We start from the raw sequence: 23788 nt of genomic DNA, 5'->3' as shown, positions 1-23788 counted from the left end.
TGGCTTCTGGGTCTCCTGTGGCCAAGGCCTAACTCAGGCTGTGCTTCAGCTTTCTGAGGGGTAAAGCCACTGAGAGTGACAAATGACTGAGCCCCGAGGAGGTGTCGATCAGAGTAAATATCTAAAGAAGTAAGTTTTGAACCATGTGCTTTCCCTTACCTGTCTCCACCAGGCCAAACCTCAGGACACTTTAGAGCTGTGCCAGCTTCTAAACAATGACCTAGCTGCCACCGTTGCGAGCCACCCGAGGAGGTTTGTGGGTCTGGGGACATTGCCCATGCAGGCCCCTGAGCTGGCGGTCAAGGAGTTGGAGCGCTGTGTGAAGGAGCTGGGCTTTCCGGGGGTTCAGATTGGCTCCCACATCAACGAGTGGGACCTGAACGCCCAGGAACTCTTCCCAGTGTACGCGGTGAGTATGTGGCGCTCACTCTTGGAGCGTGGCCGGGAGCTGTGCTGGGTGTCCCTGGGTGGGAGAGATGCCTGATGACATGCTAGATGTAGGGGGAAATGTGGAAAGAGCTCCCCCAAATAAGCACGCCATCCTACTAGAAGAGGGACAAGTGGAAATGCTTCCCAGGCCAGCCCTAAGTTAACTCAGTGAAATCTCTCTTCTTTCTAGCCCCCTTGCTCTCCTTTTAAAGTTTCATTTGGAATAAAATAGATAACCAACAAGGACCTACTGTATAGCACAGGGAACTCTGTTCAATATTCTGTAATAACCTAAATGGGAAAAGAATTTGAAAAAGAATAGATACATGTATATGCTCAACTGAATCACTTTGCCGTACACCTGAAACTAACACAACACTGTTAATCAACTGCGCTCCAATATAAACTAAAAATTAAAAAAACTTTTTAAAATAAAGAGGTTATGTAAACTGGAAAAAAAAAGTTTCATTTGGAAGCCAAAATACTACCCTCATCACAGCCACTGTGCAAAAGAATCAGGTTAATGACATACCCCAAAGTATTTGTTTTTGCTTTGGAAAAAAATTCTTATCATTTTTCAAAATTATGAAGTAATTTGGAAGAACCTGTGAAAAATACAAAAAAGTTTAAAGAGGAAAACAGCTATATATAAAATAAATAAGCATCAAGGATTTACTGTATAGCACAGGGAATTATACCCAATATCTTGTAATAAGCTATAATGGAATATAATCTGCAAAAAACAAACAAACCAAATCACTATGCTGTACACCTGAAACTAACACAATATTGTAAATGAACTATAATTTTTTTTTTTTTTAAAGCTTGGATTTCTTTTTTTAAATTTATTTATTTATTTATTTTTGGCTATGTTGGGTCTTCGTTTCTGTGTGAGGGCTTTCTCTAGTTGCGGCAAGTGGGGGCCACTCTTCATCACGGTGCATGCGCCTCTCATTATCGCGGCCTCTCTTGTTGTGGAGCGCAGGCTCAGTAGTTGTGGCACACGGGCCTAGTTGCTCTGTGGCATGTGGGATCTTCCCAGACCAGGGCTCGAACCCATGTCCCCTGCATTGGCAGGCCGATTCTCAACCCCTGCGCCACCAGGGAAGCCCTGAACTATAAATAAATAAATAGGAAAACAAAAAGAACCCATAATTCTGCCACCCAAAGATGAGTAAACACTGTTAATAGTACATTTCATTTATCTTTTTATTTGCATACATCTGCATATTTTATATTTTAATGAAATTGGAATTACACTATACATGTGATTTTTTTATAATGTTTTTATTTATTTATTTTTATTTTATGTATTTTTTAAATTTTTGGCTGCATTGGGTCTTTGATGCTGTGTGCGGGCTTTTCTCTAGTTGCAGCGAGCAGGGGCTACTCCTCATTGCGGTGCGCGGGCTTCTCATTGGGGTGGCTTCCCTTGTTGCGAAGCACGGGCTCTAGGCATGCAGGCTTCAGTAGTTGTGGCACATGGGCTCAGCAGTTGTGGCTCGTGGGCTCTAGAGCGCAGGCTCAGTAGTTGTGGCACACGGGCTTAGTTGCTCTGCGGCATGTGGGATCTTCCGGAACCAGGGCTCGAACCTGTGTCCCCTGCATTGGCAGGCAGATTCTTAACCACTGTGCCACCAGGGAAGCCCCTATACATGTGATTTTGTATCCTAATTGAGAATTTCCAACCTAAGTGAAAATTCTCTCAATGCATGATTTTAAAATAACTGCATAATATTCCAATATATGGATATGTTTTATTTAACCAACCCACAATTAAGATACTTTTTAAGGCATATATTTTTTAAATGTAGTATAATAAAAATATGCAACAAAAATAATACCATCAAAATGTTAACATTTGATGAAACTAGATGGTAAATATATGGGTGTTCATTTTAGTTGTTTATAACTTTCTATATTTGAAATATTGCATAATGAGATAGATTTTCAAAAACACAGTGCCATCCATTTCTGAAATATCCAACAGAAGTGTCCATAGTCCCATGGTCCTCTCTACCTTCTGTTCTTTCTGTACATAAATCTGCTTTCCTTAATTCCAGGATTCAAGATGCATAATTCTTTACTCAATTGCATTTTTTAAAAATTTCTTACTTCCCTCCTAGAATTATAATGGTATCATTTTCTGTTATTTTCATTGTAAATGCAAAATCTTCAATAATGAATTAAGTAGATGTTGGTAGACTTATCAGGCAATATAATCACTGATCATTTATTCATTTAATATTTATTGAGCTCTGACTACATGCAGAATGCATTCCATGTTTGTATCTGTGGACATTGTCCACCAGTTGGGGGACTGCCTGTTAAATTGCCTCCTAATGACCTGAAAGATTTAATGTTCCTCTAAATATCAAACTCCCAGAAGATTATTGGCTGCAGTGGCTGAACTGATCCAGTGAATGTTTTCTAGAAACTTTAATGAGCTCTGAAAGAGGATTTATTTACTTGTGCATCCAAATTGTTTCAGCACAGTCTGAGCAAGCCTTCAGCTGTAGGTCATTTTAGTATTCATTGGAATCGGCTTTATGAATTACTAAGGGGCTCAGAAAGCAACAGCAGCAGGACCATTGGGGTCCAAATGGATATTTTCATTTATGTGACCAGCTCAATCAATCATTCTAACCAGGCTGTTTTGGGGGCTGCCAGTCTCTGTGGGGATTCAAAAGAGCATCCTGGCCCCATCTGACGTGTGATGTCCTGGGGTTGATAGCACATTTGTTTGCTTAGCAAGACTTGCCAGCCTTACCACTATCTAACTTGCGTCAGTAACGTGCTGAAACAAATGAGAGGAGTTTCTGTGAGCCAAGTTGGCTTCGTCATCTCCAGGGCAGCCTGAGCTCCAGGGCACCCAACTGTCCCCCTTATCTCCTAGACCTCCCTTCTTAGTGGGCAAACCCAACAGCACACGCTCAGGTCAGTTTTCAGGTACAAAAATGATTTTGTGGTGAGTATGAAGCAAACAGAGTGGTAGTGGCAGACTGCCTATCATTTCTCAGCCAGAAGACCTGAGCAGGTTACTTAGCCTCTATCTGCCTTAGTTTCCTTCTCTTTAAAATGGGAGTAATAAAAGTACTCATCTCATAAAGGATTAAACTAGTTAACAATTGTGAAATTGCTATATATATTAAAAATATATATTAAATATATAAAATTAGATATTATATATAATATGTAAATATATAATAATACACGTTATATAAAATGGGAGTAATGAAAGTGCTCATCTCATAAAGGATTAAACTAGTTAACAATTGTGAAATTGCTATGTATAAAATAAATATAATATACAAAAATATATGAGTGGGGCTTCCCTGGTGGCGCAGTGGTTGAGAATCTGCCTGCTAATGCAGGGGACACAGGTTCGAGCCCTGGTCTGGGAAGATCCCACATGCTGTGGAGCAACTGGGCCCGTGAGCCACAATTACTGAGCCTGCGCGTCTGGAGCCTGTGCTCCGCAACAAGAGAGGCCGCGATGGTGAGAGGCCCGCGCACCGCGATGAAGAGTGGCCCCCGCTTGCCACAACTGGAGAAAGCCCTCGCACAGAAACGAAGACCCAACACAGCCAAAAATAAATAAATAAATAAATTAATTAAAAAGAAGTTATTGATTTAAAAAAATATATATGAGTATATATAATATATATAAAATATATAGTAGTATATTATATACAGGATATATATTATATATAAAATATATAGGATATATATTATATATAAAATATACATACATACATAGATATATATAAACAGCTTTGGCACATGGTAAGTGCTCAGTAAATTTAAACTATCATGATTTTGAGGGTATAAGTGACTTCTTTTTATATTCTCTACAATGTCTCACATGCAGAAGATGATCAGAAATATTTGTTAATTTGAATTGAATAGAAATGAACCATCACACGTACACAGAATAAAGTTTTATCCTTATGAGGAGAGAAATCCCACCAAGATACCAAGATCACATGCCTTTGTCAAGCCCAAACCATCCCAAGAAGTTGATACTCTTTCCAGCCTGCATCCATTATTAGAAACCAATCAGCTCCTCTCCCTTCAAAAGATTTCCATCTCTTCCACTCCCCAGAACCTGTTGAATTAGAAGGGCTTTCTTCAATCTGCCCGTTGCCTGCCACTTCCAGAATCCCCTATTGTCCCGGGATTATTTCTCCATTTTGAAAAGGCTTATGTACGCAAGTCACATTGCATCAGCCTGGTTGGCCCAAATGTTTATACGTAGAGGTAGGATGAGTCACCCCAGAACCCCAATATATTTGGAAAAGAAATGCTCCATGGAAAATCTGTTTTGAACCTTGACAAGCAACTAATATTAAAAGCCTATTGTGAGGACTTTTTCTAATTAAACATTGTGTCAAATAAAGGTCATTCCCTGCAGATGGTATTTCTATTTCCCAGAAGGTCCTGGAGCAGGTTTGCTCATGACATTCTTTTCAGTACCTGCCTGGCTGAGGCACTGAGAGCTCTTTCCTTTCTAAAGTCATCTCATTCACAGCGGACTCTTCAGGGGCTCAGCTGTGGCCCTGAGGCTTTGTGAGTGCCTGTAGATCCCAGAAATTCCCACCCAGTGTCAGGCTCGGAGTGGCCAGATGGCGTAGGTCAGGCCAGTCATGAGCTCCTGGCTCCCAACCCATCACTTCCTCACTTTCCACATCGTCGGGTTTCCAAGAGAGGGAGAGGAGGGAACACTCCACCCCTGACTCCAACACTACAATCTGAGCAGTCCTTCCGAAGAGGGGACCAACAGGAACCAGCAGGGGAAATTTCCTCACACTTGAGGTGTGAGATCAGTCCTTGAGTGTTTCGCTCTCAGCCAAAGTGTTTCAAGGGTAGATGTTTCATCAACCTCAGTGGTAAATCCACCAACACCTTTGTTAATTCTAAGTGTTCTTTTTAGTTGCCAAGCAGGAGCAGAGTTTATCGATATTCTTTTATATAGATCAGAAAAAACTTCAAAAATATTTTAGTTTATTTATTCAGATCAATATAGACCCAGAGAAAAGCAATACCCTAAAATAGTGCCCTATAATTTGCTGGCTCATCCAAATAACCCCCTCACTCTCCCATTGCTTCTTTGAAGGAGGCTGAAAAGCTGAACTGTTCCCTATTTGTGCACCCCTGGGACATGCAGATGGATGGACGGATGGCCAAATACTGGTTCCCTTGGCTCATAGGTTTGTGTCAGCTTGGGATCTGGAAAGAGAGTCAAGCCCTTAGTTTTTTCCAATTATCTATGGGACCCTATTATGTCAAAGAGAGAAGGTATGAATAACTAACAGGATTGTGAGTTATTGAGCTCTTACTCAGATAGTGCTATATGTATTACCTCATTTAATTTTTTTAATTGAAGTATAGTTGATTTACAGTGTTTCAGGTATACAGCAAAGTGATTCAGTTAGATTACCTCATTTAATTTTAATCTTATCCACACAAAACTTTACGAGGTTGACATTATAATAGCCATTTTTTTTTTTTTTGGCTGGGCCACATGGCTTGCAGGATATCTTAGCTCCCCAACCAGGGATCAAACCCGTGCCCCCTGCAGTGGAAACTCGGAGTCCTAACCACTGGCCCGCCAGGGAATTCCCTGTAATAGCCATTTTATAGATGGAGAAACTGAGTCTCGAAGTGGTTAAATTGTGCAGGTCACATAGTTAAAAAGTGAAAATGGAATTTACATAGATCTGTCTGACTCAAAAGCCACCTCACTACACAGACTCCCAAAAAGGCTCTGAAAAAAAGTAGCCATGCCTATCTAATAGATTTTTAGAAGCCAATGATAGCAACAGCCCTTACAAATGAGAACCCTGGAGTTACAAGTAGAAAGGTCAGCTTCTAACACCCAAGGATCTGAGACCCTAGATTGCAGATGACCAGGTTTTCAAGTCCCCTGTTACCTGCTCTTTGCCACCTGCACTGTTCACCCATGGTTCCACCTGAGGGTAAGGGAAGAGCAAAGAGGAGAGACCTTTACTGGGCCTACCAAGCTCTGGATAGGAGCTGGTCCGGATTCTCCTTCTGCTCTGACATTTCATGCCCTTGTTATTGCTTTTGGAGATGAATGTGTTTAGTAAGGCAGCTTCCTACCCATCCCCCACCAAATTCTTGAGCAACAATTAGTCGGAAGAGATAAACTAAGTAGCCCCGGTGCTCTAGCTTCTAAGAAAATCTCATCCTAATTCACACAACACTTTGACAAGTTCCACAAACTTATTTGCGTTGCAACTTCCCACATGAACAACAAAGGAGAGCATTTACATAGAGGATCATTTCATCCCTCATTATGCAACACATATATATTGATCTTTTCTAGCACGCCGGGCACTGAAGATGTACCAGACATGGACAAAACCTCTGCCCCCCTGAAGCCTGAGTTGACAAGTACACAGATCATAAACAAACAGGCTAATTTCAGAATTTTATTCTGGATGCAAAGGCGGTCTTTAGGAGATTGGAGAGTTCCCAGCAGGGGAGGGCCATGACCCAATCTACATTATAAATATTCCACTTTGGCTCCTATACGGACAGTGATTGTGGGGCTATTGTCCAGGTAGTTAACGGAAAGCAGAATCACAGGACCAAAAGGAAGTGAGGCTGTCCATGCCCCTGCCTGCAGGAAACTCTCCCCACAAACCACTCCCAGATGCATGTGAATCCAGCATGCTTCCAGAATTCTCAAGAGGCCAAGGATCCAGGGAGCCAGGGGCATCTCTGTCCATGGAACAGTGACAGGCCTAAGGCGGGATGAACAACCAGTAAAGCCCCACTAGGCAGCCAGAGGATCAGGCTTCCCCAGAAGGCCCAGGGCTCAGTCACGGAGCCCCCAGAGATTTCTTAATCACAGTCTGAAAAGCAGTCATCTGGGAATACAGCCCAGATTGACTCCATGGAGGTGAAGGCATCAGGCATGGACCAGCTGCCTCTTCTAGAAGCACAAAGTAGTTGAAATAATTCATTTTAATCCAGCTATTTTCAACCTCAGCTCCAAGAAGCAGTAAAGATTTGGCAGGAATATTAATATTAGTTAATATTTATTGAGCACTCACTGAGTGGCAAGAACTAACCATTATTAACCCCAGTTTACAGATGAGGAAATTAAAGCAGGGAGGCAAATCATATTTGTTGAGCCCCTCCAATGTGAAGTTCTGGCCAAGAACTTTCCCAACATCATCATTTGCAAGGTCCCACAACAGCCTTCCAAGATGGGCAACACTGTCCCCATTTCACAGGTGAAGAAGCCCAGACTCGGGGGCATTAAATTACTTGTCAAAGGCCAAGAAGCAAAAAACTGGAGGAGAAAGGGTTCAGCCTAGACTCACTGTACTCTGCTTGCCCCACTGCACACAAAATGGAAGCTGGGAGAATCAGGACAAAAGACAGGTCCTCTGGCTCCTTGACTGTTCTAGCCATTAGATGACTCTACTTGCAAGTAGCAGATAGGAAGTGTCACATGGTTTCTGCTTGCCAAAGTAATGGCCTGCATACAACCAAGCCATGCTAGGGCACAGGGACCCCACGCTTCTCAGCAAGGTCCCATTCCCCTGCCATTAACATCACTGAACTTCTTGCTCGTGATGACAAGCGCTATACGTCATGACTGTTTTGTCTTCCAGGAATGCCCGCAGAGACCACCACAGCCATTTGCTCCATGATCATGGGTGGAGCGTTCGAGAAGTTTCCTAAACTGAAAGTATGTTTTGCACATGGAGGTAAGACCCTATCTGCATTAGTCAGCTTGGGCTGCCGTAACAGAATATGACCACAGACTGGGCAGCTTAAATAAGAGAATTGTATTTTCTCACAGTTATGGAGCTCCCAGATCAAGATGCCAGCACGGCTGGTTTTTGGTGAGGTCTCTCTTCCTGGATTACAGAAGGCCGCCTTCTTACTGTGTCCTCACACGGCCTTTTCTTTGTGTGTTCACAGGAAGAGAGAGAGAGAGTTCCTGTGTCTCTTCCTCTTCTTATGAGGACACCAGTCCTGTCAGATGAGGGTCCCACCTTATGACCTCATTTAACCTTCATTATCTCCTTAAAGGCCTTAACTACAAATACAGTCACATTGGGGATCAGGGACACAATTTTGGAGGGACACAATTTAGTCCTGATAGTTGTTCTAGTTATAAAGTATATGACGGTTCAAGGACCAAATTCCATTTCTGCAGACAAGTTTAGTTTGGTTGGCACAGTTTACTTGATTTTGTTTTGTTTTTCATTTAAATCTCTCGTCAGACCACAAGCTACCACAAGCTCTCCAGTTTGCTATAGTCCCTACCATTCACTATTGTTTACAAACAGGCCTGTATCATTCATTTCCATTTCCCGCTTGGTCCCTGTAGGTAAGTGAGTTTGTGACTCTTGAATACACACACACAATATCAAACTACACACACTGTTCTCTAATCCGCTTTTCCTTCTCAACAGCACGTGGAGACATCTTTCCATGTCAGTGAGTACAGAGCTTCATCATTTTTGATGGTTGTATACATGACAATGCATTTTATGGATATGCCGTCATTATTTAGATATTCCCCGACTGAAAGGCTCCCTCTGTATTTTTCTATTATAACCACGCTACATTTGAAAACCGTGACCACACATCTTTATACACTTGTCTTCTCTCTTTAGGATAAATTCCTTAAATCTGAATTTCTAGATGAGTTAACTTTATTCTTTTTTCTGGGTCATCTCTCACATTTGGAACCCAGTAGATCCTTTGTAAATACAGTTAACTAACTGGGCTACAGTAACTTCTCTTTGCATACAACATGAGGGTTGAAAAGAATCCTTTTCAATTAACACTAGTCCCTCAGGAATGGGCTTTATTTGCAGGTGGTTCCTTCCCCTTCACAGTAGGAAGAATCTCTCATGGATTCAGCATGCGTCCAGATCTGTGTGCCCAGGACAATCCAACCAACCCAAAGAAATACCTTGGCTCCTTTTACACGGACTCCTTGGTTCATGATCCTCTGGCCCTCAAGCTACTAACAGATGTCATAGGAAAGGTAAGCCAGGGCGCCATTTGGATGAGTTACGGGGAGCAGAGTGCAGGATCCCCAACCAGTTGCTCGGTCTCTCTTTGAGAAAAGGCATTAGAAGGAAAAAGAGGGACACTGAGGTTCGGGATTAGGTTTGCTTGCACAGGGTACCCTATCCAGAACCTCCTTCAACACAGACCATGTATCAGCAGGGAGCCATTATGGATGTACGCCAAGGAAATCCCAGATAACTCACACGGCTGGGTAGTTCCCCAGATAAATTCCTCTTCCTTACGGTCGCCTCTGTAGTGACCGTAAGGAAGTGACACATCATGATGAGGTAAGCAGGAAAGAGCCACCAGCTCTGAGGTCAAATTCACCTGGGTTAAAATCCTGGCTCTACTTCTTACTGATTAGATCAAGTGTGACTCTAACTGTCCTCATCCACTAAATGAAGAAAACTGGAACATTAAAGGCGGGGGGTGGATGGCACCGGCCAGGGAGGCAGGGGAAGATGATGAAGGGTCTTAGGTACCACCTGAAATGTTTTTCTGGAATAACATGGCCTTTGTTTTGAAAACCATTCTCTCATTTGGCCCAAAAGACCAGCACGGTAGTGCTTTAAAGCTCACAAGAAAAGGTCTTTCCTCTTCTGTGGTCTGCTAGCAGCTCTCCTGTTGGTGGCATCTCCACTTTTAAGTATTCTTTGGAAATGCTAATGGAGCAAGTTTAGACAATGTTTAGAGCAAAGGTCAGTCTGAATTAGTAGTCTGAAATATTTAGTATTTCAATTCTGTTTGATTGCTTACAGATAGCAATAGAAGGTTTCCAAATTTACCCAAAGAAAAAACTCTTTGGGGTTTCTAAAAGAATATGGACATATGTGTTTAAAGATTGGCAATATGGTACTTGGATGGAGAGTAGATGCTAAGGCATTTAAAATCTTGTTTAGCAGAGAAAGTGGTCCATTATTTGAAAGCTGCAAGTTAGTCTTCTATCTCCAGAATGAAGACTTCATCTCACTTTAAGGCTGACTGTTTCTCTGGCTTGAGAAACTCACTAGAATGTAAATGTTGAACACTCTGGTTTGGGAATAAGTTATGTGGCTGAGCTGTGTTTCTGAGCCTTCTGGCTTTTGTGTTGTCCCTGCTGAAATGGGTGCTTAGCAGCTGGTTGTGACTGTTGATTATTATTGGATTGGACAGAGGGGCTATGGGCAGGTGTGTAAGTAGGAAACTACAGAAAGGAGAAGCCGAAAGAGTCTGTAAACTCTGGATTTTGAGCAATGGAGGAGGGGGAGTGGGAAAGCGGTGTGGAAGTGGGGAAAGGGTCAGTCTAACTACCTCCCATCAAGCCTAGTACCCCTGGTGTTCCTGGCAATGGCAACATCAGGAAAAAACACCCTTGGCAAATATAACATCTATCTTATGAGGAATACCATCAGCAGTGAGGGATACCATCAGCACCTTCAAACAGCATTCAGGGCAACACACATCGGCCAGGGGGTCACAGCAGAAGAGGAAAAACATGGCAAATGCCTTGTGGTAACCAGGGGATAGACTAGTTAGTAAGTATATCCCATTTGTGGACCCCCAGAAAAATTCAGAGGGCACTTTGCAAAGTTGCAATGTTGCAAAGGTGCTGAGATCTTGCATTCAAACTGTGAAGACTTGAGCCCCTATGCCTTGGGCATCAAAAGCAAAAGTGACTTCATTTTATGTGACCTCACAGGCTGGTGAATCTAGGACATAGAAGCAGTATACATTAATAATTTAGGATTCTCTTTAAAATATTAATGCTTCCTCCTTCAAGTTATATTCACATTAGCAAAATCTTTCAAAAACAATCCCCAAATCAGAATGGCTAAGAAAAGTCCTAACATGACAGCTAGTCTAGAGAGCAACTGTCCACATTTGAGCAAAAGGACAGAAGGCTGTGGAAGGAGGTCTCCAGGACAAATAAAGTGGAACGGATGGATTATTTGATGTGTTTGAATTTGAAACAATGATTGCCAGGCATTCAATGGATCTGTTAATACATTAGTAACAAACAAGCTATACATATATAGAAAATTAAGCAAAATAAAGGAAAGGAAATAATTAACTCCAAGAAAACAAACATCCATATAAAGACAGATAATCATTGCACATTACCTGACTCGGCAGTGGACAATATTTATATTTATGGTGTAAATATTAAGCACTGGCTTAACTGAAAATTGTAATTCTACTGGGAAATTGGAGAAGTTGGGATAAGAAAGAAATTCTCCATGATCATAATGCGAAGTCAGTAAATACTCTCTAAAGTTGGGATAAGAAAGAAATTCCCCATGATCATAATTGGGATAAGTTGGGATAAGAAAGAAATTCTCCATGATCATAATGCGAAGTCAGTAAATACTCTCTAAAGCTAATAAATCGAGAAACAATAGTATAATCTTATTATCTGAAACTATGAGGGTGATTATCAGGAGATTCATGTTAAAAGGTAAAAGTGGCTGTCTTGGGATACAAAAATGGACAGGACTGTTTTTGATAAGAAAGATATTAGTAATATTGGATTGTTTAACTATGTATAGGTATTATTTTGATAAATCAAAATTTTAAATAATACCTTCAGAATAAATAGATGTATGTCATACATACACCAAAACCATATATTGTGCACCTACTATTTCTAAAATTCCCTCTAAACAGAAGACGTGAATTACATAATCTCTTAGTTTCCTCCCATCTCTAAAATTCTCTGCTTTTAATCTATGTCTACTCATTTTTAAAGACAGAGTGCAAAGAATGCTAGTTATGTGTTATCAGTCTATCACTGTGAAAAATATGAAAAAACTTATTGCCTCCCTATATTAACATGACCATAGACAATTCACTTTATATATTTAGGTGGGTAGATTTTGAGATGTCCGTTTTCCTCCCATTATGATTATATCACAATTTTGGCTAGATCCATTGTCAATCTATTGCTGTGTAACTAACTGCCCCAACTCAGTGGATTAAACCAACAATAAACACTTACTATCTCATATGGTCTCTGTGTCAGGAATTTAGGAACAGCTTAGCCATTTCAGGATTTCTCACAAGGTTGCAGCAAGTTGTCCGTCAGAGCTGCAGTCACCTGAAGGCTTGACCAGAGCTGAAGGATTTATTTCCAAGGTGACTTTTATATATTACTGGCACACTGGTGCTGGGTTTTGGCAGGAAGCCTCAGTTCCTCCTCATCTGGGTCCCTCTACTCTCCGAAGAGCTGCTTGAGTGTCTTCACAACATGGCAGCTGGCTTTCCTAAAGAATGAGTGATCTGAGAGAGAGACGGAGGTGGCGGAGGAAAAGAGAGCAAGAGAGAGATGGAGTGTGCACCAGGCAGAAGCTATCCTTTTATGACCGACCCTCAAAAGCCACGTCGCATCACTTCTGCCGCATTTTATTCATCAGAAGCAAGTCACTAAATCTGGCCCACATTCAAGGGGAATGGAATTCGGCTCCACCTTTTTCTTTTCTTTTTTTTTTTTTGGCTGTGTTGGGTCTTCGTTGCTGCGTGTGGGTGTTCTCTAGTTGCAGATAGCAGGGCTACTCTTCGTTGCGGTGCGCAGGCTTCTCATTGCGGTGGCTTCTCTTGTTGCGGAGCACGGGCTCTAGGCACATGGGCTTCAGTAGTTGTGGCACGTGGGCTCAGCAGTTGTGGCTCGCGGGCTTCAGTAGTTGTGGCGCACGGGCTCAGCAGTGTGACTCATGGGCTCTAGAGTGCAGGCTCAGTAGTTGTGGCATATGGGCTCAGTAGTTGTGGCACATGGGCTCTAGAGCGCAGGCTCAGTAGTTGTGGCTCGCGGGCTCTAGAGCGCAGGCTCAGTAGTTGTGGCGCGTGGGCTCAGTAGTTGTGGCACATGGGTTCAGTAGTTGTGGCTTGCGGATTTAGTTGCTCTGTGGCATGTGGGATCTTCCCGCACTGGGGCTGGAACCCGTGTCCCCCGTGTTGGCAGGTGGATGCTTATCCACTGCACCCCCAGGGTAGCCCAGCTCCACCTGTTGAAGACATGTTTGTAAACCACCGCACCCCACACTCTGGCCACCTAAATGCAAAGTACCCTCAGTCCTCCCACAACCACCCCAAAGTATCATTCATTTACAGCATCAGCTTAAAGTCCAGGATCTCACCACTTAAAGTAACTCAGGGATGACACTCCTCATGCACAGTTTCTCTCGACCTGAAGCTCTGTGAACCACAGAGACAAGTCCTTTACCCAGCACACACTCACGCAACACTATAAAATGGTGAGACATGCAAAGGATAGTTGCTATAGACCCTCCATTCCAAAAGGGGAAAATCAGGAGGTTTAGAGGAGTTACTAGTCACTAGCAAATCTGAAATCCATTGGGCACATGTTAGCAGTTGCTTGATTAGAACTCAGAACACAAGAATGATTCTCCACAGCTCTTGGTTCTACCCTCTGAGTCATCCCTCCTTTTCCATGAAAGGGAGCCCGTATTTGCAGCTGAGTAGTTTCTCCAGACTGCTTCATGCCCCTACAACTTTTGAGGCCCGAAAGCTTCTTTTCATTTTGTTCTATCCATTCCTTTCAATCCTGCTGGTGTTTCTGCTAATACAATTCTCTTAAAAACTTTGCAGATCATAACAGCACTGGTGACTACGAATGTGGTGTTAGCGTACAGAACATTGTCAATGATTAAACGGTAACAAAGTTTAAGAAAAAACATGCAAAAAATCTTTGCAGGTCTTTCGTGAATCTTATTAGGTTTCAAACCATTAGGCAAAAGCCTTACCCACAGATCTCTGAGAAAAGCCCTTTTCTGCAAAGGCTGCTGAGGAACAACACTCTTAAGCTACCTAGAAGCCCTTATTGTTTGACAGTGGTTCTTTGAGGCACTGCCTTAAATCTCTTGAGGTCATAACACAGATATTATAGTCATATCTTGGCTTCATTTTTAGACTATGTTTTTCTGATTGTGCCCTGGATTTAATCTTTGCCAGAAAGCCATCTCTAATTTTAGCATCATTTGCCACTGGAGGGGCTGGGAATTTTCAAACCCAACAATTCCTGGCTCCTTTATATTTAATAGTCCTTCCTTTAAGGCACTCCCCTTGCATTTTACTATAAGCAGCAAGAAACGGCCATGCAGCATTTCTAACACTTTGTCTGGAAATTTCCTTAGCTCTATCCCCCAGTTTATTAAATATATTTTCTAGTTTGCATATTACTGTAGGTGACCATGTTGCTAATTTTTTTTTTTTTTTTTTTTTTTTTGCCACAGCATAGCAAGGATCTCCTTTCCTCTAGTTTCCAATAACATTTTCCTCATTCTCCTTAAAGTCCTTACTGGTAACCTTCTCACAGGTTATCAAGCTTCTAATAACAGTCTTTACAAGGATCTTCAGTCTTCCACTACCTCAAGGTCCTTCCAACTTCCTCCCACTAATCAGTTCCAAAGCCACTCCCACATTTTTAAGTTTTCATTATGGCAACACCCTACTTCCAGGTACCAAAATCTGTATTAGTTATCTATTGCTACATATTACATTAACCTAAAACTTAGGGTAGCTTTAAAACAACAATGAACATTTATTATCTCATTCATTTCCTCTGAGTCAGGAATCCAGGAACCCCATGGCTGGGCAATTCGGGTTCAGGGTTTCTTATGAGGTTCAATGACATGACTGCAGCCCAACAATATCTATCTATCTATCTATCTATCTATCTATCTTTCTTTCTTTTTTTCATTCTTTCACCCTTTACTTTTTTTTTGCACACTACTTTACACTAACTTAACCCCAAACTCTACACCAATTTTATAACTCTCCTCTCAGTACACTTAAACACATTAGGTACAGTAGTCTATTAATTCCTTCTTCTTGAAAAAATATATTCAGGAGTCTCTGACTTGCTCTAATATGGACTGGGTTGCTATTTAGACCTGCTGCACAGATGCTGCACATCTTAGTGCATCTTGAATCTCCCCTTTGCATTCCTTACATTCTCTCTCTCTCTCTCATTGGGTTCCCCGCTTCCTGAGCCCTATGATTTTCCGATTTCTTGCTTTATTCCTTCATCTTGGTAGGGAACATCTTCCAATAACTTTCTAAGAAAGACAGTATGGGAGATGAAATTTTTGAAACCTTGGTTATTTCAGTATGTCTTTATTCTTCCCTTACAGTGAGTTAATTGTTTGGCTAGGTATATAATTCTAGCTTGGCAACTGTTTTCCTGAGTAATTTTAAAGACATTTTTCCATTGTATTATGGCTTCCAGAGTTGCTGTTGAGTAATGTAACTCCAGTCTAATCCTTGAAACTTCATATAAAACCTACTTCTTTCCCCTTCACCCCCAATCTCAAACACTCTAAGATTTTCTTTTTGTCCTAAAATTTCTCAGTGATGTTACTCAGTATGGGACTGTTTTCATCCATTATGCTAGACATTTGGTGAGCCCTTTTATTCTGTAAAATTTTCTTAATTTTTTCTTTAATGACTTCCTTCCCTCTGTTTTCTCTTTCTGGAGTTCCTAAAGTTGAACCTTATTTTTTTTCTGTCTTATGCCTCCCCTTTTTGAGCTTTTGTTTTACTTTCTGGGATATTTCCTCAACTTTATTAATAAACCCTTTTATTTAATTGGCTTTTTAATTTGTTTAATTTGCAAGAGCGTGTTGTTACTGTTCTTGTTCTGTAAACTTTTTAAAAACATCCTGTTCTTGTTGATTGAGTTCAATATCTTTTATCTCTCTAAAAATATTAGTAATTTTGGGAAATGTACTTCTCCCCACAAGCCTTCCTCCAATTGGCTTTTTGTCCCTTTTTTTTTTAAGTCTCAGTCTTTCATATTAAATGCTTTCCTCAAATGTCTATAATCCTTGGCTGTCTGCTTATATTTAAGAGCAGTCACTAAAAAGATGATTGGAAGTCTCTGCATGTGGATGGGGCCTGTCAAGTGTGGTCTTCTCTACAGAGTAATCCAACTGAGCCATGTTCTTTTGAAACTCCAGAAATTTGGTCTTTCCTTTTTGATTTATCACTTTCCCAGAGAAGCTCTTTCAATCTCTTACCTGAATGGTAAAGGCCTGGTTGCCAGTATTCTGGGAACTCAGTAGGGAATAAAGGCTGGGATGCCCAATTTTTTTTTAATTTTTAAATTAAATTTTTTTTTTTTTTTTTTTTTACTTTTTGGCCACACTGTGTGGCATGTGGGATCTTAGTTCCCCGACCAGGGGTTGAACCCATGCCCTCTGCAATGGAAGCATGGAGTCCCAACCACTGGACCACCAGGGAAGTCCCTGGGATGCTCAATTTTTAATAAATAAACTTTCATTAACCTTTTGCTTTCAGAACATTCCACGCTCTCAACTGTGCCTGATATCTCCCAGATCAGAGACTCTCTGACCCTTTCACCCACTTTTGAGACTAAATGACCAGTCTTTTGCCAGGATGAAGGGAAAGCAGACACTGGACTTAGTCAGGGAGGTGATCTAGGGTCTCACTGCTTCTGAAACAGGCTTACAATGAATCCTCCTGTTGTTAGTTCCATCTTTGTCTCTACTTCCAGAGGTACCTGGTGCTATCAATTATACATATTTGGGGGCTTGGTGATATAAGCCAGGTTACTTTTTGGCTTATCTCATACTAGCTAAGAATTTCTTTCTTGGTCTTCTAAAGTGAGTTACTATTATCCAACTGCTTTCCAGTTTCTGAAGTTTTCTTCTTAGTTCTTCTATCCTGCTCTCTTTGTCCTTGTGGCTATATGCTCTTCAAAACCCACTTGACCGTCTTTTTAATGGGGTTTCAAATTGTGATTCTCAGACCAATACCGGTCCACAAAGAGTTTGTTACCAGCCCATGATGAGAGAAGGAACTTGTGCCAGAATGCAAACTGAGTCACTAAAGACACCATTTAGTTTAACTGACTTTTGTTTTTAATAGCAAGACTTTTTCAGTAAAGGAAGCAGTGCATTGATTTACATTCTGGGATAAGCTCCTTAGGTCATCATGGACAACTGAAAGACCAGTTTGCGTGCATGTATTAATACTGGTCTTGAGCTTTCCTCCTTTTCGCTAACAAAATTTATCTTACCTATATTGCATCCACCTATGGCCCAGCTTCCAGCTCCCTAAAGTCATTTTCATGGTTATAGGCAATTAGAGGTCAGCAGAAACTACAGCAGTAAAAGGGGTCTGGCTACATTTTCAGAAGTTAAAGAATATTCTAGTCCTCTCTCTGGCTTGGGTTGAAGGTGGAAGGAAGAGAGATGATATGCACATCTTAGAGTCTTAAGATTTTTTTTTCTACTTTTTTTTTTTTTGCCACCCCTCATGGCCTGTGGGATCCCCGCTCCCCGACCAGGGATTGAACCCGTGCCCTGGGCAGTGAAAGTGTGGCAACCTAACCACTGGACCACCCTTTTTCTACTTCTAAAAGTTAATCTATTAATTCAACTAGAACATCTAAAATCACATAACTTAGTTTATAAATATTACTTTTCCACATTTACATTTCATGAAACAATTTTGTTCAAATATGCATCTTTGACATAGTGTCTTGTCATTATTAGAAACACCATTTGAGGCATTAAAATTGTTTTTAATAGCATATAAGCACTGCAGTAAATAAACTCTTTTAATGAGAGTGTCTGTTTCCTAAGTTTCTAAATATCCAAGCTTCATCTACAACCAAGTATCATTAGAATTTTCTTCTAGAAATGGAGGAACTACAGGACTATCCCTATGTTATTCACACATAGCATTCTATTCCAAATTGAATTCACTACTGTTGTTAGTCTTTTGTTTGTAGTTTGTACTTTTTAGTTGTTTCTGTTAGTTTGTTGATTTGTTTCTGCATGCCTGAGAAATGTGGTAAAAAATGATAATACAATTAAGAGTAGAAATAAAAATAGAAATGAAGATAAAGTGGAAAAAAGAAGTCCTAGAAATCCCATTCTTGTGAAGCAAACAGTAAATGATGCTTAAGAGTTTAATGCTATACAACATAGTCATAGCTGTGAGAGATATGAGTAAATTATTTGATCTCTCTAAACTTGTTTCCTTATCAATAAAATACAGATAATAATAGTATCTAACTCTTGGGGTTGTAGACAGCGTTAAATAAGATAACCACATAATGTATACAACACAATTCCAGTCCCACAGTAAGTGCTCAATAAAAGCATTTGACAAAGGTACATACAGACTTTCAAGAATGAAACTACAGTGAGAACAACTGTGACAGCATCAATCAATTTGCAAGATTTTTCATTCATCTTGAAATGTTAGAACCTCAGAATTATACAATCACTGCAAAATTGAGATAAAGGGAAAAAATTCTACTAAATTAAAGTTCACAACAAACAAAATGTGCCTCCTTCTGAAGCAATGATGTAAAATAAGGCTTGGATCTTCTATGGCAATTTAATCAAAAGTGAAGAGGGAACAAGACAGAAAGAGGGAAGAGTCTAGAAAGCCAAGCACATGCCGAGAGCAGGACACATGCTCAGAAGAGACATGACAGGAACCTAAGCTTTAATCTCTCTCTGATCTTTAGGCTCAGTATCAGCAGGGTGTGAATGCTAGGGTGGAGTTGTAAATGGCCTGGCCAAGCGTTGAAGGAAGGCCCAACACAGAGCCAATCTGCGAAGACCGAGAGGTTTTTTCCCTTGTCTTTTTTTGGTTCTCTTTTTGCTCTAGGCATTTAAGGACATCTTATCAAAACATGAGCTAACCACAAGCTTAGGGAACAGACTGCAGAGAGCATATACAACAAAGAATAAGTCTTTAAAAATAGTTTGGAAAAGTCACTAAATAAGCAAATACAAAGCACACTAAAGGAACAAGAACAAACCCAGAGAAGGAAGAATCTTACCAAAGTTACCACATTATACTATTCAAAATGTCTAGTTTTCAACAAAAAAATTGAGGCATGCAAAGAAAAAAGAAAGTACAGCTCATTCCCATGAAAAAAAGAAATTAACAGAAACTGTCACTGGAAAAACATTGGACTTACTAGATGACGACTTTAAATCAACAGCCTTAAATATGATCAAAGAAATAAAGAAAATCATAGACTAAGAACTAAAGGGAACCAGGAGAACAATGACTGAACCAAAAGAGACTATCAATAAACATATAGAAATTATAATATGAAACCAAATAAAAATTCTAGACCTGAAAAGTACAATAACTTTAATGAAAAATTCACTAGAGGGTTATATACCTGATAAGGAACTTGTATCCAAATGTATAAAGTACTCTTACAATTCACTAATAAAAAGGTATATAACCCAATTCAATTGGGGAAAGGATCTGAATAAACATATCTCCAAGGAAGATATATAATATATATATATATATATATATATATATATATATATATATATGAATAGCTAACAAGCACTTGTAAAGATGTTCAGCATCACTGGTCATTAGGAAAAGGCAAATCAAAACCACAATGAGATACCAATTCATCCTTACCAAGATGACTATAATTTTTTTTAAAAAGTGGAAAATGTTGACAAGAATGTGAAGATATTGGAACTCCTGTACATTGCTGGTTGGAATATAAAATGGTGCAGCTGCTGTGGAAAACAGTTTGGCAAATCTATAAAAAGTTAACCATAGAATTAGCACGTCCCAACAATGCCACTCCTGTGTCTATACCCCAAAGAATTGAAAACAGGTTTTCAAGCAAATGCTTATACACAAATGTTCATAACAGCATTATTTGCAATAGCCAAAAGGTAGAAACAACCCAAATGTCCATCAACAGATGGATGAATAAACAACATGTTGTATATCCATACAATGGAATATTATATTCAGCCATAAAAAGAAATGATATACTGATACACACTATAACATGAATGGACCTTGAAAACATGCTAAGTGAGAGAAGTCAGACATAAAGGTCACGTATTGTATGATTCCATTTACATGAAAAATCTAGCATAGATAAACCCACAGAAACACGAAGCAGAATAGTGGTTGCCAGGGGGTGGGTGGGAATGGAGAGTGACTTCTTAATGTGCATAAGGTCTCCTTTGAGAGTGTGAAAATGTCTTAGAACAAGATAGAGGTGATGGTTGCACAACTCTGTGAATGTACTAAATGTCACCACAGTATACACTTTACAATGGTTAATTTTTATGTTATGTGAATTTCACCTCAATTTTTTTAAAAAATGAAGAGGCCTTTCTCTGCAAGATAGACTTTCAACCACCCAAACCAAAATATCTATTCATATGTTCTTTTATTTTTAAAAGAGAAACCAGAAACACCTGTTCCACAAAATAGAAAGTATTTTATCTTAGAGTAAAATAAATTGTTCACTTTTAGAAGTAACAATGTTATTTTGGGACATTTTATGCCCCAATTTTTACAGTGGGCATACATGTGGTCTTGTCTTGGGCATTTGATCTGTGGGTTAGAAAATGAACCTAAACTAGAGACCGGTCAGGCCCAAAAGCCAAAGTTTTTTCTCCATTCCTTTTCCAGGCCGTCTACCTCTTTAACATTCAGGACTGCTCTATTCAGGGATTCTAAAGGGTTAACATGATCTGGAAGCAATGAAAAGGTCTTTTAACACCAAAGATTTGATTATGTCTAGGGCTAGTGGGGGCAGTGGAGTATACCCTGTGAATTTTAAGTATTTCCACCCTGACTTGAAATTCTAATGTATTTTAACACTTCTGTCTGTAAGTATTCTGGTTAGGTGATGTTTTGTGTGCTGCAGTCCTCAATAGAGTGGAACCCTTTTTGATGCCTGTAAGATTCCTGAGAACAAGAATATAACTTACTACCTTCTCACGAAGTTGTGGGATGTGAGAGAGAGTTCAAGTCCTGGCTCTACTGCTTGTTAGCTGGGTGACCTTTAATATCAAGTCACTTACCCTCTCAGCCTCAGTTTCCTCAACTGTAAAATGGAAATGATAACCAGACAAAGTTGATGGGAGAGGCTAATATAACATGATTCCAAAGGACCATACAAGTGTTAGTGCTTTATGCACAGTAGGTGTTAAGTTAATATTTGTAACTTATGTAATGATCTTGTGGGTATAAGGCTAATCTTACCCTGCATTGATTGAATTAAATCAGGCTCCTTAGCGAGGAAATTATGTCTCAGGGAACAAACTGAATCCTTGACATGCTAGAATTTTTGTAATAAACTATGTTATAATAGAGGTGTGTTGCATTTACTGCAAAATGCTACTAATGAAATATGCTAAATGAGAAGATAGTTAATCGTTCCTTTTCCAGAAGACAAATGAATTCTCTTCCACTATTTGAGTTTCTTCAGTAAGCCACATCTTTCAGTGCTTGCAGCATTCCCTGAAAATGTAAAAAAGTTAATGCATCCCAGCAGATGAGCAGTTTATTTCTTTTCCCTGGCAGGAATATTAATTACTATTATTATCAGCTCAGTAAGTCTTTGACTTCATAGCGAGTGTGTGCAGCTGGCTTTGGGAAGGAAAATGCACTGGGGCAGTGTAGGTGTGGAGCAATCAATCAGGATTATCCACTGCTTTCCTGCCTAATAAAGGAAACCAGTGGCTGTTGAAAAGGTATAATTTTAGGACCCCAGAAGAGGCAGCCACACTACCTAAAATGCCTACCGTTAGAATTATTCCTTTGGGTTTAATAGAGTCTTTAGAAAGGTCCTACTAAAATGTAGATGTTGTCAAATATTACAGTAGCACAGATGTCCTTAAAACTTGGTTCATGATTATGGTCAATCCCAAGGGAACAGAATCCTGGATCACAGACAAGAAGGAAGAAGAAGGAAGAAAGTTCTAGCTTTTGGGAGGCCAGGAACAGGTATGTTACTTGGGAGCCTGAGATGTCACAAGAGTCTTGGGTATACCAGGGAGCTTGGATCAGTGGGAAATGAGGCAACAGTCATCCAAGGCCATATGCTATGCTTCCTTAACCAGGACTCTGCATCCATTTAAATCACTAAATCACTAATTTAAATCACTAATCATTAAATTTAAATCAATTTGCAGTTATAACAGGTGGTAGAAATAGCAATACAAAAAGTATTTTTAGGGCTTCCCTGGTGGCGCAGTGGTTAGGAATCCACCTGCCAATGCAGGGGACACGGGTTTGAGCCCTGGTCCGGGAAAATCCCACATGCCACGGAGCAGCTAAGCCCATGCGCCACAACGACTGGGCCTGCGCTCTAGAGCCCACGAGCCACAACTACTGAGCCCGTGTGCCACAACTACTGAAGCCCGCGTGCCTAGAGCCTGTGCTCTGCAACAAGAGAAGCCACCGCAATGAGAAGCCTGCGCACCGCAACAAAGAGTAGCCCCCACTCGCCGCAACTAGAGAAAGCCCGCGCGCAGCAACAAAGACCCAACGCATCCAAAACTAAGTAAATAAAAATAAATTAAAAAAAATTTTTTTTAACTCAAGAAATATTGATTAAGCATCTATCAAGTAGGGACTGGTATCAAGTGACGGAGTATGTGACCTTCATCCTATAGGACCGTTTGCCTCTTAAGGAATCTTTTCTCCCCACCCTTTCCCTGCTACTATCCCTTCTCTGAACAAGAAATGCAGTTAACAAGAACTTCACTTCCAGTTTTTTTATGCCTACTTCCCTCTCCCTTAAGAAATCACTAGCAAGTTAGAAATGGTCAAAAGTTTATCAGAAGGTATCAATAAAAGGTATATAGATAGATAACAGGTATGAAAAATTTCCAAACCAGATTATCACAAGTGGATAATTAACCTCCTATGGAGAGGAATTGTAACCAGTAGCTATTAAATAATAATTAAATACTGCCAAACTATAAGTTTGGTGTTCTACAATAGGCTTTCAAACTCAAGTTAGGCAGGAGAACAGGGAAGTGTCTTAACGAGGAAGAATGAATTGAAGAGGAGTGGTTTTCATTTCGGCTTTAAAATCGTTTGCTTTCTTCTCATTAGAACAGAACGGACCCTTCCCCGCTCAAAATGTATTTATATCTGAGAAGGCCATAATACTGGGAATGGAAGAATTCCTGACTAGAAAGAAAAATTATTTTCTAGATTTCAATTTCATGTTAATGTGATTGACAAATGTAATATAAGCATGGGACTTTTTTAAATTATGTTGTGTTTTGGAATTGTAAACAACTTTTAGCAAGAGGAGTAGAAATAAGGCCAAATGAACCTCCAGTGAATACCAAGCAGGCAGTTCAGAACGAGATCAGCTGTTGGCACAGATGTGAGGAGACATAACTTTGGGTCTTTAGGGCTTCTACCAGCAGGTGTATTTGCTTGGTTTTAATACAGTACATGAATACAGGAATCTAGAGATAGAGTTGTGAGTCTATCATGGCCTTCCTCTAAATTTTATTAT

The 23788-nt window shown here is 40.2% G+C and overlaps 1 protein-coding gene and 1 long non-coding RNA gene across 6 annotated transcripts in view; one reads left to right on the top strand and one right to left on the bottom strand.

Moving 5' to 3' along the window:
- Positions 1 to 23788, bottom strand: part of LOC132368868 (uncharacterized) — a 124665-nt gene that overhangs the window by 64933 nt on the left and 35944 nt on the right. The window lies entirely within an intron of this gene.
- Positions 1 to 23788, top strand: part of ACMSD (aminocarboxymuconate semialdehyde decarboxylase) — a 98250-nt gene that overhangs the window by 39589 nt on the left and 34873 nt on the right. For 4 of the 5 annotated variants that reach the window (XM_059927618.1, XM_059927619.1, XM_059927616.1 and 1 more), the window contains 4 exons: positions 173 to 409; positions 5546 to 5639; positions 8079 to 8174; positions 9297 to 9469. In XM_059927618.1, the coding sequence (XP_059783601.1) occupies positions 173 to 409; positions 5546 to 5639; positions 8079 to 8174; positions 9297 to 9469 (600 nt within the window). The remainder of the gene's footprint in view (positions 1 to 172; positions 410 to 5545; positions 5640 to 8078; positions 8175 to 9296; positions 9470 to 23788) is intronic. The other variant, XM_059927617.1, reaches the window with a different exon arrangement.

Source organism: Balaenoptera ricei, chromosome 7 (genome assembly GCF_028023285.1).
Source record: "Balaenoptera ricei isolate mBalRic1 chromosome 7, mBalRic1.hap2, whole genome shotgun sequence".
Classification (NCBI taxonomy): domain Eukaryota; kingdom Metazoa; phylum Chordata; class Mammalia; order Artiodactyla; family Balaenopteridae; genus Balaenoptera; species Balaenoptera ricei.
This window is presented reverse-complemented; position numbering and strand designations above follow the sequence as displayed.